At 52.0% G+C, this 18,583-nt stretch overlaps 2 protein-coding genes and 1 long non-coding RNA gene across 4 annotated transcripts in view; 2 read left to right on the top strand and 1 right to left on the bottom strand.

Annotated features, from left to right (window-relative positions):
* The window catches only part of Nphs1 (NPHS1 adhesion molecule, nephrin), a 29,894-nt gene extending 23,518 nt beyond the window's left edge, over positions 1 to 6,376 (bottom strand). The window contains exons 1-12 of one of the 2 annotated variants that reach the window (XM_021166575.1): positions 5,849 to 6,376; positions 5,552 to 5,767; positions 5,356 to 5,478; positions 5,060 to 5,188; positions 4,496 to 4,577; positions 4,013 to 4,116; positions 3,183 to 3,310; positions 2,936 to 3,107; positions 2,621 to 2,778; positions 2,274 to 2,418; positions 2,021 to 2,145; positions 47 to 233 (exon numbers count right to left, since the gene is read on the bottom strand). In XM_021166575.1, the coding sequence (XP_021022234.1) occupies positions 47 to 233; positions 2,021 to 2,145; positions 2,274 to 2,418; positions 2,621 to 2,778; positions 2,936 to 3,107; positions 3,183 to 3,310; positions 4,013 to 4,116; positions 4,496 to 4,577; positions 5,060 to 5,188; positions 5,356 to 5,478; positions 5,552 to 5,767; positions 5,849 to 5,948 (1,669 nt within the window). In that variant the 5' untranslated portion in view covers positions 5,949 to 6,376. The remainder of the gene's footprint in view (positions 1 to 46; positions 234 to 2,020; positions 2,146 to 2,273; positions 2,419 to 2,620; positions 2,779 to 2,935; positions 3,108 to 3,182; positions 3,311 to 4,012; positions 4,117 to 4,495; positions 4,578 to 5,059; positions 5,189 to 5,355; positions 5,479 to 5,551; positions 5,768 to 5,848) is intronic. The other variant, XM_021166577.2, reaches the window with a different exon arrangement.
* Positions 108 to 3,759, top strand: LOC110297741. The gene is made up of 3 exons (XR_002378324.1): positions 108 to 250; positions 2,288 to 2,702; positions 2,978 to 3,759. It is a non-coding gene; the product is annotated as an uncharacterized LOC110297741 (long non-coding RNA).
* Positions 6,377 to 9,012: 2,636 nt separating the features above from the next.
* Positions 9,013 to 18,199, top strand: Kirrel2 (kirre like nephrin family adhesion molecule 2). The gene is made up of 15 exons (XM_021166585.2): positions 9,013 to 9,272; positions 9,501 to 9,650; positions 10,446 to 10,595; positions 10,727 to 10,887; positions 11,361 to 11,511; positions 11,677 to 11,782; positions 11,858 to 12,006; positions 12,257 to 12,384; positions 12,476 to 12,608; positions 12,867 to 12,967; positions 13,127 to 13,346; positions 14,896 to 14,994; positions 15,314 to 15,414; positions 15,882 to 15,947; positions 17,337 to 18,199. Exons 1-15 carry the CDS (start codon positions 9,221 to 9,223, stop codon positions 17,670 to 17,672), a joined length of 2,103 nt encoding a protein of 700 aa, XP_021022244.1. The 5' UTR covers positions 9,013 to 9,220; the 3' UTR covers positions 17,673 to 18,199.
* Positions 18,200 to 18,583: the final 384 nt, after the last annotated feature.

Genomic DNA, 18,583 nt, shown 5'->3' with positions numbered 1-18,583 from the left:
CCGCCCCCTCTCCAACACTCGCCACCCGCTGGGCCTGTGCGCTCACACTGCACCACCAGCTGCGTAGATGCACTGAGCTGACCCGCCTTGCAGGAGAACTTGGCTAGGTTGTCCGGCGGGCCTATGATCAGCACCAGCTCGCGGGAGAAAGTGCTGCCGGACTTCTCCACACTGCCCAGCTGCACACGCCGGGGCTCCTGGGACTGCCGAGGATCGTTCACCGGGCGCGAATCCTGAGGACCCAAATAGGGTGGGTGGGTGGCCGCTAGCCCAGAGAGGGCCTTTGTGTGATGAAGGTGTCCTCATCAGCGGCAGCAGGAGTAGGGTCTGGATTTGAGTATCCCTAGTACTAGCCTCTCCTGCCTGCCTTGGTAGTCTTGGGATCTTTAGTCCATTGTGCACCGCGCCCCCCATCTCCACCCACACACCTACACACACCACCTACCTCCAGCCCCCCCCACACACCCCCAGCCCTTTGCTTGCTGCAGGTACCACACCCCCAAACCCTGAACTGTGATATTTACAGAACAGGAAACTCCCTCGGAATTCCCAATACTCTTTCCCTTTTCTTTGCCTCTGTTGTTTTTGCCTTGCTTTGCTTGAGAGGGGATCTCATGTAGCCAGGGTTGACCGCAGAGTGAGTCCCCTAAGTAGCCTAGCCGAGGATGACCTTGAACTCCTGACCTTCCTGCCTTCTGCTTTCAAGAGCTAGGATTACAAAAAGGACTGCCTCCTCACAGGTGTTTTTCTTAAAAATTCCCGTCTTCCGCTGGAGAGTTGGCCCAGCAGGTAGGAGCACAGGCTGCGCTTCCAGAGGATCAGGGTTCAATTCCCAGCACCCACATGGAAGCTAACAACCTACTGTAGCTCCAGTCCTAGGGGACCTGACACACTCTTCTGACTTCTCAAGGCATTAGGGATGAATGTGGTCACAGACAAAATATACATGCATATTAAAATTAATAAATAAAAATTTAAAATTTCAAACACTTTCCACTCTCCCCCAAAATTTCTCGAAACTTTTCCCTAATTCCAATATTAACCCTTAGATATCCCTGCCTCTTTCTCTGCCTCTTTTTCTGCCTCCTTCATCTTTCTGTCCCCCGTCTCTGTCCTCCCTCTCCATCTCTTTCTCTTCCCTCCCTTCATTCTTTATTTTCCTTAACATTAGCTTTAATGTGAATGAATTTTCTTTACTATGAATGGAATTATAGTTACTTTATCTCTAGAATTTTCTTTTTTTTTTTTTTTTTTTTTTTTTTTTTTTTTTTTTTTTTTTTTTTTTTGGTTTTTCTTTTGGTTTTTCGAGACAGGGTTTCTCTGTGTAGCCCTGGCTGTCCTGGAACTCACTTTGTAGACCAGGCTGGCCTCGAACTCAGAAATCCACCTGCCTCTGCCTCCCGAGTGCTGGGATTAAAGGCGTGCGCCACCACGCCCGGCTTAGAATTTTCTATTTTGACCCAAAGTTCCTTTTTTTTTTTTTTTTTATCCTGGAATTATTTTTTCAGAACTTTCCTGGGGGGTTCCATTAATTCTCATGGCATTTGTGACTTTCCATAATCTCTAGAGTTTTCCAAGAGATACGGGTGTTTCCACGTTCTGAGGGGGTGGAGAGGACAAGAGGATCAAAAGGATGAGCAGGGTTTTAATCCAGGCAGAGTCGGGTGGATCTCTCTAAATTCGAGGCCAGCCTGGTTTACATAATGAGTTCTAGGCCCGCCAGAACTACATCCTGAAACCCTTCCTGGATCAAAAACAAACAGAATTCAAGGCCAGCCTAGATGACATAACATCCTGTCTTAGGAAAGCAAATGAAAATGAGAGGACAGCTCAGTCAGTAGAGTGTGAGTGGTTTTAGCTTTCTCTCTCTCTCTCTCTCTCTCTCACACACACACACACACACACACACACACAGCAGATAAACAGGAGGGAAAAAGGGAAAAGAAAAAAGACAGGAAAGAAGGAAGGGAAGGGGGAGAGAGGAAGATCTCATGCCTTCCCTTTCTTGCTTGGCCCCTACCTTAAGCCAGGTGAGGGAGGGCTCTGGGTTGCCTCCAATGGCTAAGCATACCAGCCTCACCCGAGTTCCAGTCCGGATGCTCTGCCCCTCTGGGGGTCCCTCAATCCACAGCTTCTGGGCAGGGTCTAGTGAGAGATGGTGAAGAGACACATTTACATCTGAAGAGAGACATTTTCATCTGGGCTAGATCCTCAGGGTGAGCTCTGTGAAGCCCGAGGCCTGAGGCCTCTTCGGGCTCTGGGTTAAGGCTCACATTTCACATTCAAGGTGAGTGATTTCTTGAAGGTCTCCTTGCTGAAGGCATCACTGAAGGCTTCGCAGGTGAGGGACAGGCCATTGTCTTCTCTCTTCACCAAGAGTGTCAGATTGGACATGGAGATGTGGCCACCATGCAGGCCCTAGCAAGGAGTGAGCTTCAGATTTACGGCCCAAGAAGGCCTCACTCATGGTAGCAGAGGCCTGGGTCCACCAGACCCTACCAAGGACACATGAAACTTTCCCACCCTCCCTCTATAAGACCCAAGAACTGGAGCCTCAGTCTGGCCTCTGCAGGGCCCAAAGCCTCTGAGGATGTCAAACCACAATCATGTACATCCTCACATCCATGACTGTCTCATCCGTGGGCAGCAACTGCCGTCCACCCAACCACCATCTCAGCAGGACCGGTGGGCGACTGGACTTGGTAAGGCAGCAAAGGGTCACATTTTTGTTCTCAGACTGTGATGCAGATCCCAGGATGGTAATGGCACTGGGGGGAACTGATGACAGACACACCAAGGAGAGATGGGAATTCAGGCCAGGGTCTTCAACCCAGACAGATGGGGGTGTAGGCTGACAATGAGGTCTTTGACATAAGATTGGCCGGATATGAAGGCACAGAAGGATATGGACTGAGAGGAAGAGGGTGGGACTCACAGGTGACCTGCAGCGTGATGCTTTGCTCCTGGGTCTCTGCAGACACACTGTTGTAGGACTGACAGCTGAGCCGAGCTCCGTGGTCTTCAGGTCGAACAGTCATTACCAGCACACTGTGAGCCACTGCCTGGGCATGTTCTGTGCCCCAAGCTATGGACACTGGTTTACCATTCTGGACACAGAGGCAAACCTGGTTACCTCAGCATCGCTCCTTCCCCAGGCCCCCGTGTCAGCCCTCCATCCTCACCTTCAGCCACTGCAGGGTCGCAGGTGGATTTCCACCTCTGGCTATGCAGGGCAGCTCCAAGTTCTCCCCTGCCCGTACATGCCCCTCATTCAGGCCTGGCCAATCAATGACAGGAGGTCCTGGGGGGACTGGAGAGCATAGACCACTCAGGGAGCCTAGGAAGCCCCCATCTACTCTTTCTGGGCTCCATAACTTGCTTTTCTCTCCTCTTGTGGACAAGGGAGATGGTGCAGGAGGGCCTTGGCAACAAGCCCAACAACCTGACTTCAAGTCCATTTTGCAAGGGGAGACTTAACTTCTGAAAGATGTTCTCGTGCATGCACACATGCACATGCACACATGCATACAACAACAACAGCAGCAGCAATAACAATAACAAATCTTAGCTTTTCCTTGGCTGCTTGCTTTTTGTTTCCAGTGCTGGGTTTGGAACCTGGGTTTATGCTTACCCCAGGGTGGATTCTATGGCAGAGCTACAAAGTCCAGCCCTCAGTAGCCCAGGTTGGCCTTACTGTCCTTCTGCCCCCACCTCCCGTATACTGAGATTATAGGTACACAACACGGTGGCTGATGACAATGTCTGAATTTTCTACCACTTTTTTTTTTTTTTTTTGGTTTTTCGAGACAGGGTTTCTCTGTGTAGCCCTGGCTGTCCTGGAACTCACTTTGTAGACCAGGCTGGCCTCGAACTCAGAAATCCGCCTGCCTCTGCCTCCCGAGTGCTGGGATTAAAGGCGTGCGCCACCACGCCCGGCTCTACCACTCTTAAATCTCTCTCCGTGCTCCCAAACCATCCTCTGTGCCCACCACTGCCCATCTTCCCCACTCACACAGGATATTCATGGTGAACGAAGCCTTTATGGGAGTGGCCAAGGCTGGGTTGGACCCCTCGCAGACTAGCAGCTGCCCATTATCTGAGCTCTGGGGTGTCACCCTGCCATGGAGAAATAGAAGTTTCTGGAGTCAGAGTTGTCATATGACGGTATAGGGATCCAGGATGAAGACATGAAGTTCCAGGTCTTCACTGTCAGCTAGTCTCCATACTGATTTATTCTAAGATCTAGACACCCCTGGGAGAGATTTGGGGGCTTAACGTGAGAGTTGGGGTGCCCAAGGTCCTTACCTGGGCTAAATACTTTTACTTAATACCTACAAACTGGGATTACCATCAAGAATTTTTGAGAGTCAAGGTAAAGAGTTGGGTCCCAGGTGTTTATACAACTCAGGGTTCCATGCTTGCATTACTAGGTTCTGAGAGTCTGCTGGGACAACCTGGAACACAGGGTATGGGAAGGAAACCCCAGCTTGCGCACCTGGCTTCGGCTTCCGTGATAAAGAGTTTCTCCTCTGATCCCTCGTTCACGCTGGAGGAGACATCCTCTACCGTGCGTCCACCTTGGGACAACGAGAAAGCTGGCTAGAGGGACTTGGGGTTCTTTTCCAAGGTGGATGTAGAAGCATAGCCTGGAAGTGCTCAGGGTGGACATAGCACCCCCATTCTTATTGGCGCTGGAGGACAAGAAGCTGGGGTGTAGGCTTGGACCTCCCACGCATTCAGAACCCCCTGAATTCTGGGGTTCCCAGGGCTGTACCATGGTTTCTCCTTTCTCCCTAATGCCTTACAGCTGCAGGACATTGACATCCATAGCTCACTTGAGTGCTGACCCTCTCTCGCTACCCCAGATCAGCCATCTTGTTGTTTCCTGGGTGTCTCCCCACAGCATCTCCTTATCCAGCATATTACATTGGCCTCATTACCTGGGGTGGTAATATCTTCAGGGGAGACATATTTTGGGGGTCTCTTAGGAGGATACTTGGCAGGAACACCCTTCCCATCCCAGTGGTATTGGCTGTCCCACCGGTTCACCTCCACTCACCCTGGATGAAGATGATGTCAGGTGCTGGTTTTGCATCCCCAGACACACAGGTGACGACATACTCCTGTCCAGCTACCCAGGTAACTGTGCTTCCTGCCTCAGGGGTTAACTGAAGCACCTTGGGGGAAACTGGTGGGAAAGAGTCTGGGGTGAGACACACTATTGGGAGGTACATGAAAGGTTTGGTCAAGAAAATGAGACTGTACCCAGGACCCAGGGTGGAGGACTCCCAGGTCTGAGGAAAGAGGGCTGGAGCCCAACTTGGTGGGTTCTGGAAGGGAGTCTCTCACCCATACCTAGGATGGAGAGGATTACTCTGGGAGACACGAGCTCGGGACCCAACTCGGAGCGACCGACTTGGCACTCGTACTCCGCATCATCGCTGAGGTCACAGGCTTCAATAAGCAGATGGAACTCACCTAGAGATGGAGCCACCAAGGTCAGCGCCACTGTCTCTGCCCTTGCCAGGGATTTCAGGCTCTGACCTCTCACCTTTAGCACTGTCTCCTTCCAGGCTGTACCTTGGGAAGCCTGGAATCTTAGGGTTTGGACCCAGAAGCAGCCCATCCTTAGCCCACTGCACCACACTGCCGGGGGCCCTGACGCCACACCACAGCTTAACTGTTGCCCCTTCCACCACAGTCAGGTTTTCAGACAGAGCCCAGAAGCCTCGAGGTGCTGAGGTGGGGACTGGCGACTGGGCCAGGCCTGGGGACACAAGAGATTGACAATAGGAGCCTACGGTGGCACTTGTGAGCCTGTGCACTACAAGTCCAGCATTCCACTCACCTGTGGTCAGCATTCCCGCGAGCAGCAGGGGAATCAGGCTGCAAGTTCTGTGCACTGGGCTTGCCCCGGGTCCTCTGACTATGGCTTCCTTAGCTCCCATCACCAGCAGCTTGTTTGTTGCTGTCTTCCCTGAGCCTCTCTCTGTGTGCCCTGCTTTTCTGTTCTTTCAATCTCTTTCTAACTCACCCTTCTCTCTTCCCTCCCTTCCTACCTTTCTTCTTTCTCCTTATCTTCCTAGACGCCTACCATTGTCTGTGACTGTCGTAGTCTTTCTGTCCTGGCATTGCCTTTTCTGCCCTTTTCTCCCCCCCCCCCTCTCCCCCGTTAACAGTTCTTCCTCTGAGCTCCAACCCCAAGACCTTAAAAATGCCCCCCTCTATTCTCTCTGTTTTTCTTTACTATCACCTCCCTCTCACCCACTCACAGGTACCCAAAGAGCACCAGCTGCTCTGAGTCCAGCAGGTTCACAAACCCAAAGCAGTCAGCCACAGCATGGAGCATTGCTTGGACCCAGTGTGAACTTATTCTGCTGCTTCCCCCAAGTCCTTCCTGAGTCTGCCCAGCTGGGCAATGAAATCCCCTGTCAGCACATGCCAGGAACATTCTTTGGTGCCTCCCCAGCCCGGGTGACCCCAAGGCCCTGGGAGAGCATTTCTGATCAGGGCCATCTCCAGCTCAGGCTGGAACACAGAGCTAGGCCTGTGTGTGGGGGAAGGACACAACCCCCCCCCCCCACACACACACAACGACATCCTTGCTCTTTGCAGCCCAGACTGTGGCATGTATCAGGCACCCCTGCTGGTGAATATGCGGCAGTATGTTGTTAAACCAAGAGAGTATGGAACAGAGAGAAGCCACCTATGCGGGTGTGGGTTTCATAGTGTATGTGTTCCAGGGGAGACGAGAGCCGATTTTCATCTGTGGACGTATTTGGAGTGTCTCATATGGGTGTGCACAGGGCATCCAGACAGTCAGCAGGACTGTGTCTGCAGACCTCAGTGTGTGGAAACCTGGTGTGCTCAGACGCAGATAAACATAGGGTGGGGGTCTCTGGGAGGTGAAGCACCTGAATCCCGGGGCCATGTGAGGGCCTTCTGTTTCCTCAACTCCTCCATCTCCCCTTGTGTGTGTGTGTGTGTGTCTTGCTAGGATGATTTATCTTCTTATTCTTCTCCACGTCTTTAATTCCATCTCCCCCCTCCTCCTCTGTTCCTACCCCCTTCTCATCTTCTGTCACTCTTGCTGCCCCTTCTGTGTCTGGTCCTTGAATTTTAGAAGCATATGTTGACTGGCCTGCCCTCCCAACCTGGGTGCACAGATGAATTCGCCTGGGATAAGCCCCTGCTGCCTGCTTATCTCCTGCAGGAATTGCAACTGTTCTCTTTTGCCCCATATTCCCTACAAACCTCCCACCTCACGGCTGCTTCTCCTCCAGGAGGCAATCCAGGCATCTGGCCTGAGCCCCCCCACAGCTCTCTACCAAGGGTGAGCCCTCTGGTCTTTCTTTCCCACCCAGCCCCATTATTGATTCATTACCCTTGGTCCACATTCCCATCTCCAAACCTACCAACACTCGTGGGCAATGGATTGCATACAGACCATGTCAGGGAGTCTGCTATGGGGCCTTTGCCAGATGGTATCCTTGGGGGCCAAGGTGTAGAGCTGTCAGTTGCTGGAGCCTTTAATTAGTGCAAACCTTCTACACTCACCCTTGGCTGTTTTCCTTCTCTGAATGCTCTGGGGATCCCAGGTTCTCCATTTTTCCATGCCTGTGGCCCCAGAGTGCCAGGAAAGGGAAGCTGTGTCAGGTGTCTGGAAAAACAGCCTCTCTCACCTGACTTCCTCCCGGGGACTTAGGAGTCCTGGGCTCAACTCTGTCCTATTTCAAAACTCAGAAGCCAGGAGTTCAGATTTAGGTGTGAGGCCTCCTAGGACTCTGTTTTCCAGGCCCCCAGCCTGCAATCCCTCCACTTCTACAGGACTCGGCACAGCTGTTCAGTCTGTTGGTTTTCCCATCCTCGGGGGCCCGAGGGGGTGAGTGAGAACGAGATTGGTTGTCAAATCCAGTAGCTTTAAGACTTAAGACCAGACATTCTGAAACTGGCTCAACTCCACCACACTGCAGCCTGCAAGGCTTCTCAGCCAGCAGAGAAGTCTGAACCATCCCCTGGGGCAAGTCCAACCCTCTGATATTTAGAAGTACCAGTCTGAGCCCTGAATGTCATTTATTTCTGAGAGGTCCAGGAATGTCAGACCCGGGGTCTCAGGCCCCCAACTGCCCCCCTCCAGCCCCTCAGTAAGCTCAGGGTCCCTCCCACCTGCTCTGCCAGCTGCGCTGCGTGGGAACGCCCAGCTGGGCTGCACCGGAGCTGTCAGGACAAGCTGTGCGGTTCCCAGCCTCCCTCCCTGCCTGCCAGAGCCAGGGCACTGCTGCCTCCCAGCCGTCGCCCGGCAACCACTCACCACTCGGATGGGCCAGGGACGGCTGGGTGGAGAGAGGGGACGGGTGGGTACTGCCGGGTCCTGGGAAAGGAGGAACTCGAGCTGGAGGGGAGGGGGCGGGCTAGATTCCTAGATCTTAAGGTACGTATGGCTTGCAGGGATAACAGAGCAGCAGGGAGTATTTTGGGAAATAGGGAGCTGAAACCCTCTTCTCTCAAGGCTCCTAAGTGGTCCTTCAGCACCTGGGTGCCCTCTCTCCGACCCGCAGGCCCAAGGGAGCCTGAGCTCCGCCTCCCCAGGGCGCGGAAGCTGGCGAAGCCCCAGGGATTCCCATTTATAGCTTGGTTTCCACTCAGCTCAGTCCCTCCAAGGACTCGGGCTGAGCAAGTTTCTTCCATTCCCTTCTCTCCTCCCTCCACCCCCTTCTCCTTCTCCTCCTCCTTCTTTTCCTCCTCCTCATTCCCGCCTCCCCTTCAACCTCAGCAGGGTGCAGGTGTCCAACTCGAACAAGGGCCCCAACTTGGACTCAGATGTTCCCACTCTCAGACCCCCTGATAATGCAGGGGCGCCCGCCTGCTGCGCGGACAGCTACCCTGAGCATCCGTAGCCGTCCGCACACAGGCGCGGGAGTTTCTCAATGGGAAGAGGCCGGGACTCTAGGAGGCGGGGCGAATAGGATTCCTCCCGCCTAGTGGGTCCCTCGCAGTCCTAGGGTTGCAACCCTTGAGCGGTACAGAACACCGGAGACTGCGGATGAGCCAGATTTCGGGGACTCTGGGCCAGACATAAAATCTTTCAGCCCGGAGAGAAGAGTGGGGTGCAGAGAGGGGCTCCAGTCCAGCGTGGTGTGAGAGGCGTGCTATCAAGGAAGAAGTTGGAGAGGAACCAGTGCAACCCTAACTGTGAGATCTTGGGGTACACACACTCGGGATGCTGGCCTCCGCCCTCCTCGTTTTCCTTTGCTGTTTCAAAGGACATGCAGGTACACCTCTCCCTCCCCCGGAGGGCTCAGGGAACTTTAGAGAGGGTTATTTGTCCATTACACCCCTGTTTGGGAGAAGGAGACAAAGGGCCCCTAGTCCTAGGTGTGAGAGAGTGCTGTAGAAGCCATGGCTTCTGAGTCTGACGAAGTGGGGCTTTGGAGATTGGACCCCCTGAGTCTTGCATAAGGTCATTTCTTTTCTAAGCTCAGCTGTACCTCTTCTCCTAGGCTCATCGCCCCATTTCCTTCAACAGCCAGAGGACATGGTGGTGCTGTTGGGGGAGGAAGCCCGGCTGCCCTGCGCTCTGGGCGCGTACAGGGGGCTCGTGCAGTGGACTAAGGATGGGCTGGCTCTAGGGGGCGAAAGAGACCTTCCAGGTGAGTTGGTCTCTGCTCAGGGAAGGGGCTGCTGTGCGCGGGCTGCACTGGTTTCAACTTTGGAGAGTGACAAACTCCTGACAATCTTTGGGAATCCTGAGTTTTAAACTAATTGCCTTTGAAGAGATGCGATTCCTTATGTTTGGAGATTATCATCTTTATTCTGTAACTGTATGCACACCTTGCCAGTGATTATAGACAGTCACAAAGCTAATGCACAGGTCTGTGAGCTCCTTAGAAGCCCCGCCCCTTTTTACTTGTATCTAATTTTTGTTTGTTGGTTTGTTCTGTTGCTTGAGTTGGGGTCACCTTCTGCAACCCAGGCTGGTCTTAAATTTGAGATCCTCCTGCCTCAGCCTTTTGAGTGCTGGAATTACAAGCTCAACTTAATTTTAATGGGAATTGTTTTCTTGTATTCCTATCTGACTTTTTCACTCCCAAATTTGTGACGACTCTAAATTGTCAGGAGTCTTAGTATCTCTCTGGACTCAGCACTCGCACGCCCTCCCCATCCGTTATTGGTTTGGTTTGATTTTTGAGACTGGCTCTATGTAATCCTGGGCAGCCTGAACTCCCTATGCAGAACAGGCTGGCCTCAATCTCAAAAAGATCTGCCTGCCTCATACTCCTGAATGCTGGGATTTAGAGGTGTGTTCCATCATACCCTGCTCCGGCACATGCTTTTTAATAGTGTTTTAGCAAGGAATGTGTGGCTCTTTCCCTGCTCCCTGAGGTGGGTGCCCGAAGACGTGAGACCAGGAGTTCAGAATTATGTATGGTCTCCTCTGTCTCCAGGGTGGTCCCGGTACTGGATATCTGGGAATTCAGCCAGTGGCCAGCATGACCTCCACATTAAGCCTGTGGAACTGGAAGATGAGGCATCGTATGAGTGCCAGGCTTCGCAAGCAGGTCTCCGATCGCGACCAGCCCAACTGCACGTGATGGGTGAGGCTCCAACCTATTTGCACTCTGGGAGCTGGGGGTGAGAAATTGGAACAGCAGAGTCCAGGAACCCTAGGGGAGGGGGGGGTTGGAGCTGATAGAGATTCAGTTCTGACCCCAAATCTACCATGCAGTCCCCCCAGAAGCTCCCCAGGTACTAGGCGGCCCCTCTGTGTCTCTGGTTGCTGGAGTTCCTGGAAATCTGACCTGTCGGAGTCGTGGGGATGCCCGACCTGCCCCTGAACTACTGTGGTTCCGAGATGGGATCCGGCTGGATGGGACCAGCTTCCACCAGGTTGGGTCTAAATCTCTTTGTCATTTTTGTTCATTATTGAGACTCAGCAGCAACCACTCCAACCACCGGCTTACCTAGGGGGAAATGGCAGCCATTCAGTGTTGAAATGTGATTCAGGTCAAGAGCCAGACTTCCTGGCTCAGTCATTTGCTAACTACTTGCTTTTACATAAGGTGATTAAGCTCTTTGTCCCTCAGTTTCCTTATCTGTACAATAGGAAAAATAGTAGCATTAATCACCTCAAGGGATAGTATAGAGAATTAAATAAAACACGTGAGTGACTAAAAGTATCCAAGATAGTTCTTATGTTATAGATGAAAAAATTAATGTGAGGCGTGGTAATAATACACACCTGCAGCCCCAGCACTCAGGAGACGAAGGCAGAAGGATGAGGAGTTCCAGCCTCCACTCCAGAGTGACACCCTGACCAAAAAAGAAAAGAAAAATAATTATTGTGCATTTATCACCTCTAGACCACGCTGAAGGACAAGGCCACTGGAACAGTGGAAAACACCTTATTCCTGACCCCTTCCAGTCACGACGATGGCGCCACCTTGATCTGCAGAGCGCGAAGCCAGGCCCTGCCCACAGGGAGGGACACAGCTGTTACACTGAGCCTTCAGTGTGAGTGCAATTGGTCCTGGAAAGACCAGGGGTGGGTCTGAACTCCTGTGTGTGATAAAGGAAGGAGAGAGCAGAGGGGTGGCACGCTGGAGTATTGGGAACTGAAAGCCCAGCTTCTGCCTCAGAAGGAAAAGAGAGCTAGCGATCCACACCCAACTCTCACAGATCCCCCAATGGTGACTCTGTCTGCTGAACCCCAGACTGTGCAGGAGGGAGAGAAGGTGACTTTCCTGTGTCAAGCCACTGCCCAGCCGCCTGTCACCGGCTACAGGTGAGGGAAAATGTAACTTGTCTCTAGCAGTTGAGGAGAGCTAGGACGACATTAATAACGTCCCTGTCTCCGCAGGTGGGCGAAGGGGGGATCCCCGGTGCTCGGGGCACGTGGGCCAAGGTTGGAGGTCGTTGCAGATGCCACTTTCCTGACTGAGCCGGTGTCCTGCGAGGTCAGCAACGCGGTCGGAAGCGCCAACCGCAGCACGGCGCTGGAAGTGTTGTGTGAGAAGGGGCGAGGCCGTGGGTGTGGCCGAGGTGGGCGTGGCCTACAAGAAGGCGGGGCTAGGACAGGTGTAGGACTGGGTTTGGCGGTGTTACAAGATCGAAGCGAAGCGGGGTGGGGGCGAGGCTTGTGGGCGTGGACATTTAGTGGTAGGTGTTGCTAGAGACCTACACTTGGACCTACTAGTGTTTTAGAGAAGCAGATCCTGGGTCAGGGGCTCATTCCACCTAACTCCGCTCTCTCCTCCAGATGGACCCATTCTGCAGGCAAAACCGAAGTCCGTGTCCGTGGACGTGGGGAAAGATGCCTCCTTTAGCTGTGTCTGGCGCGGGAACCCACTTCCACGAATAACCTGGACCCGTCTGGGTGGCTCTCAGGTGGAGTTCGCTCTGGGGCTTGTGACAGTAGCTGGAACTGGACGGAGCTTCCTCTCCGGGGCTTGTCTCTGATGCCCCTTCCCTGTGGTAGGTGCTGAGCTCCGGGCCCACGCTGCGGCTTCCTTCCGTGGCACTGGAGGATGCGGGCGACTATGTATGCAGGGCTGAGCCGAGGCGAACGGGTCTGGGAGGCGGCAAAGCGCAGGCGAGGCTGACTGTGAACGGTGAGAGAACCCGAGGGTCGAGGGTCGTGGGCAGGGGGTGGGACGAGAAGGTGGTGAGCGTTGAAAGGAAGTTATAGGGATTAGGATTGGAGCTGGACTTGTTGAAGAAGAGGCAGGCCTATTCTGGTAAGTAGAGAAGCGTGGCTTTTTTTTTTTTTTTTTTTGAAATTACAGTGCCTGGGTCTGACCTCGCTTTATTCAGAATTAGTTTTGGAGAGGTCGAGACCTGTGTCTAATGGTCCATAGTTTCCATTCCAGCACCCCCTGTAGTGACAGCCCCGTACCCTGCACCAGCCTTTCTGAGGGGTCCTGCTCGCCTCCAGTGTGTGGTGTTTGCCTCCCCTGCCCCAGACTCCGTGGTAAGGAAAGGACCTTCACCTCTATGACACACCAGCCCTCCCACACCTGGCACTGACCCCCCCCCCCCACACACACACACGCGTCCCACCAGCCCCTCTGTTCTTTCCCAGGCTTCTCACTGACTTTGACTTTTTCTTCCCCTCCAACCTGGCTCTTAGGTTTGGTCTTGGGACGAGGGCTTCCTGGAGGCAGGCTCACTGGGCAGGTTCCTAGTGGAAGCCTTCCCAGCCCCGGAAGTGGAGGGGGGACAGGGCCCCGGCCTTATTTCTGTGCTACACATTTCCGGAACCCAGGAGTCCGACTTTACCACCGGCTTCAACTGCAGTGCCCGCAACCGGCTAGGTGAGGGACGGGTCCAGATCCACTTGGGCCGTAGAGGTGAGTTACTGACCCAAAGACCCCTAAACCTGAGCACTCCAAACCCCACAAACACAGCTAGGACTGAAGCTACCAAAGTATAAAGCTTCTTAAATGCAGACTCCCCAAACCTAGCGAATCTCAAAACTACGAGTTTAGGACAGTGAGGTGGCTCCGCAGGTAAAGACACTTGCCACCGAGTCTGATGGCCAGTGTTCAGCACTCAGAACCCACGTGGTAGGAGAGAACCAATAACCCAAAGCTGTTCTCTGACCTCCATTCCTATACCCCAACACATATACATACGTACAATAGCATTTAAAATAGAATGAAAACAAAACAAAAAAGCCCTATGAATTTCTTGAATCATAGGACCACCAAATCAATAATTCTTTCAAGTACAGAACCTTAAATGGAGACACCATTCCATACTAGGAATCTATAAATATGGGGAATTGCGCAATAAAAGACTCTCAAGTTCTCAAGTTCTAAGCATCCCTACAGTTACGTTGTTTGCTTACATTTACCTCTCTCTCTCTCTCTCTCTCTCTCTCTCTCTCTCTCTCTCTCTCTCTCTCTCTGTTTATGTGGAGGGTCATGTTCCTGCCTCAGTGAGCATGTGGAGGCCAGAGGATAACCTGTGGGAATCAGTTCTCTCTTTTCATTATGTGAATCCCCAGGATCGAACCCACTGTAGCCCAGGGCACTAGACTTGATAGTAAGCACCTTTATCCATTGAGCCATCTTGCCAGCCTTGTTTGTTATTAGAGTTTTGTTTTTGTTTTTGAGACAGAGTCTCAGATTGATCAAGCTGGTCTTCAACTACTGGCAATCCCCCTGTGTTATCCCAAGAGCTGTGATTACAGAAGTGACTTGCCAAGGGATTTTTAATTCACATACTCTCAAGCTTCGAATCCCCAAATTCATGGGTCCTCAGACACCAGACATAGCACACTTACAAATCTGGGGAAATCCCAAGATTAGCAGCCCTTTGAACCCAGGGATCCCAAACCCAAGCCCTGAGCCCCTGTTTCCTTGCTGCCCCGTCTTTGAATCAGCCTTCTCAGGACACCCCATCTGCGCCTTACAGACTAGCTGCCCACTGTACACACCCCATCTGCTCCCTACAGACTAGCTGCCCACTGTACATACCCCATCTGCTTCTTACAGACTAGCTGCCCACTGTACATACCCCATCTGCTCCCTACAGATTTGCTGCCCACTGTACACACCCCATCTGCTCCCTACAGACTAGCTGCCCACTGTACACACCCCATCTGCTCCCTACAGACTAGCTGCCCACTGTATACACCCCATCTGCTCCTTACAGACTTGCTGCCTACTGTACACACCCCATCTGCTCCCTACAGACTAGCTGCCCACTGTACACACCCCATCTTCTCCCTACAGACTAGCTGCCCACTGTACACACCCCATCTGCTCCCTACAGACTAGCTGCCCACTGTACACACCCCATCTGCTCCTTACAGACTTGCTGCCCACTGTACACACCCCATCTGCTCCCTACAGACTAGCTGCCCACTGTACACACCCCATCTGCTCCCTACAGACTTGCTGCCTACTGTCCGGATTGTGGCTGGTGCAGCTTCTGCAGCCACCTCACTCCTTATGGTCATCACTGGAGTGGTCCTCTGCTGCTGGCGCCATGGCAAGTATCAGTGCCTTGAACCTGCCTCAGTCCCAACCCTACTCCTTTCCATCCCCTGTCCAGGCCCATCCCCTTGATTGACACCCTTGACTGACAGCCTTGGGACCTGGCTCCAATTCCTGGCTCCCAATGCTTGCATGGGCTCATCTTATCCCTAGTCCTGCTCAGTTTCCTTGGGGTCACCCCAGCTCTATCCCATCTCTCCCAGGCCCGAGTTCTCCTTGGTTCCCAACCTTCGTAGCACACTTTGTTCAGTTAGCTCTGTTTCAAGTACTGGTCACTTCCTCCTTACCAATGCTTCTCACGTCCTGGGCCTCAGGCTCTCTCTCTAAGCAAAAGAACTTGGTCCGGATCCCAGGAAGCAGTGAGGGTTCCAGTTCACGTGGCCCTGAGGAGGAGACAGGCAGCAGTGAGGACCGGGTAAGATTCTGGGCCTCCACATCCCACTGTACTCCCAGACCAACATAATAACCCAGTCCAACCCACCCTCAAACTCAAGTATGGCCCTAGGCTTTTTGTTGTTGTTTGAATCAGGGTTTTTCTATGTAGCCTCGGCTGTCCTGGAACAAGCTATGTAGACCAGGCTGGCTTCCAAATCAGATATCCTCCTGCCTCTGCCTCCTGAGTGCTGAGAGTAAAGGCATGTACCATTATAACCAGCTTGGCCCCAGTCTTAAACATGATGACCCCAGACCCACAGTATCCTCACAATTGCAAGTGTGTTTCTCCACAGTTATCTTGTGGCTCAATGTGCTCTCACAGCCTTCTTTGTTGTTAAGTCTAGCCTTAAGCTCTCTTCTCTAAGAAGGCCATGAAAGACTTCAGGATCTGGCAGAGGGATAGATCGGATGATCTTCTGACTATGGCTTATCACTATCCCCCCCCAGGGTCCCATTGTGCACAGAGACCACAGTGATTTGGTTCTTGAGGAAAAAGAGGCTCTGGAGACAAAGGTGAGTGTTGGGGAAGGAGCTCACTGCCAGAACAGCTCTATGGAGACAGGGTCTCCCTGTAGCTGGCTTTGGACTCTGCACAGTCTTTCTCCTGTAGCCGCTGGATTGCTGGGGTTGCAAACTTCAGACCTGAACACCACATTTGGCAGTTTCTCTGCTTCTCTTCTCCTTTTAATTCCATCACCTTAAGACCTTTGCCGGTGGTGGTGGCACAGGCCTTTGCAGAGGCAGGAGGATCTCTGAGTGTGAGGCCAGCCTGGTCTACAGAGTGAGTTCCAGGACAGTCAGGGATACTCAGAGAGACCCTGTCTCAATAAAGATAAACAAACAAACAAACAAATATATAATATAATATAATATAATATAATATAATATAATATAATATAATATAATAAAACTGAATCAAAAGGGCAAACAAGTGAGGGAGAGATGGTTCATCAGGTAAAGGCATTTGCCAAGCTTTATGAGCCGAGTTCATTATGATATGGTGGAAGGACAGCCAGGGCTACACAGAGAAGCCTTGTCATAAGCCTCCCTCCCCCCTCCCCGCAAAAGACCTGCCTTTAACTGCACTCTCACCTCCTGGGCCAGCTCACCAGCTGCAACATCAGCTTCTGTTATTGTTTCATTTTGCCTTGGTTTCTTCTTTCCCCATCTGCCGTGTTTTATGCCTCTAAGTCTCTCTTTGTTCAGCTGCTACCTTCCAGACAGGGGTCTTCCTTTCACAATGTCCCACCCTACCCTCACATTCCCTCAAAGACATCCCTACTTTGGAATTCTGTCTTAGGACAGACACATTGATTTCAGCCCTGGCTCCCATTCTAAAGCCCCTGTCCTGACTTTTCCTTCGGACAGACTCTTGAGCATCCCAGGAGGGCCTCAAATGGAGTCTGTAGCCAGGATAGATCATAAGCTCCTGGTTATCCTTCCGAGTGCTGGGATTAAAGGCTTGTGCCTCCACATTGACTCTATGTAGTACTGGGAATCAAACCAAGGGCCTTGAACAAGCTAGACAAGTGCTCTACTGACCGATTACATCCCCTAATCCTAGTTAAAACCTTCTTGTCTATACTTAAGTGTGTTTTTCTCTTGACCCGAAAGCCACTCTTCCTTTCTTTCTCTCTCCCTCCCTCCCTCCCTCCCTCCCTCTCCCATCCTCATCTTCCTCCCTCCCCAGTTTCAGCCCGACCTCACTTGTTCTAGGAAGCCAGCACCACGCCACCATCTCCATGCTGGTCTATAGCTCTCTGTCTGGGAGTCTCTGGCTCTGCTCTTTGGCTTTTTGCCTCCATGCGAATCTCTAGATCTAACTGTAGCTCTGTGTGTCTTTCCCCCCATGATCCTTACCTCTCTACACACATTCCTTACCAACTCTCATTTGTTCCTCAGGATCCAACCAACGGTTACTACAAGGTTCGAGGGGTCAGTGTGAGCCTTAGCCTTGGGGAAGCTCCTGGAGGAGGTCTCTTCTTGCCACCACCCTCTCCGATCGGTCTCCCAGGGACTCCTACTTACTATGACTTCAAGCCACATCTGGACTTAGTCCCTCCCTGCAGACTGTACAGAGCTCGGGCAGGTTATCTTACCACCCCCCATCCCCGTGCCTTCACCAGCTACATGAAACCCACATCCTTTGGACCCCCAGATTTGAGCTCTGGAACTCCCCCCTTCCCGTATGCTACCTTGTCTCCACCCAGCCACCAGCGTCTCCAGACTCATGTGTGAATCCATCTCTCCAAGTGAAAGGTCTTGGAATCTTCTGTTTGCCATATAGTGTGTTGTCCAGATTTCTGGGGAGTCAGAACAAGTCGATGACCAACCCCTCCAAAACTGAACACTGAAGGAGGGAAAGATCATTACAAGCATCAGGACTGTTGGTGTACACTCAGTTCAGCCAAAGTGGATTCTCCAAGTGGGAACAATATGGCCACCTTCCCATGAGAAAGACATTCAAGATGGTGACTAAATGACTAAATACTTTGCAGAGGGACAAAGATGGGAACTAGGTATATGGATGGAAGGCCTTTCCAGCCAGTAGAGAAGATATATGACCATCTGCATCAAGAGGAAGGATAACATAAGACAAATCAAGATGAAAGAAATAATCCACCACCCCCACCCCCACCGCGTCCTGGCCAATAAGTATAGCCTACATGGCTGTTCATTCTCTGGGAATCAAAATGGCCACTAACTTGACTCCTTCCTTAATGATACAGAAAGAATTGAAACTAAGGAATGGGGTAGGGTGGAAATAAAAGAAATGAAGGGGACTCTTGGGCTAAGAATATTTATGTTTAATAATAAAAGGGGGAGGCAAAGACGCAAATGTGCTTGTGAAAGAGCTCCATGGGGATACCCCTACCTGAGTCACAAGATAGCACGCACACCCAAGGAATCATGAGAGACTGTCTTGATGCAAACACACGAGGTAGTTTAATGACGGAGCTCCGGGCCGACAAGTATCTCACGCAGGAGACAGAGGAATCGACCATGAGGCTCAAAAGTTAGGGGTTTATATAGGAAAAGAGTGGGGGTAGGGGAAGAATTGGCGTGGCTTCACACAATTGGACAGTTTAAACATCAGCAAACTGTATGTGCAGAGCGAGGTAACAGCAGAGCATCTAGTTAACATTTAA

This window comes from Mus caroli, chromosome 7 (genome assembly GCF_900094665.2).
Source record: "Mus caroli chromosome 7, CAROLI_EIJ_v1.1, whole genome shotgun sequence".
NCBI classification, from domain to species: Eukaryota; Metazoa; Chordata; class Mammalia; order Rodentia; family Muridae; genus Mus; species Mus caroli.
This window is presented reverse-complemented; position numbering and strand designations above follow the sequence as displayed.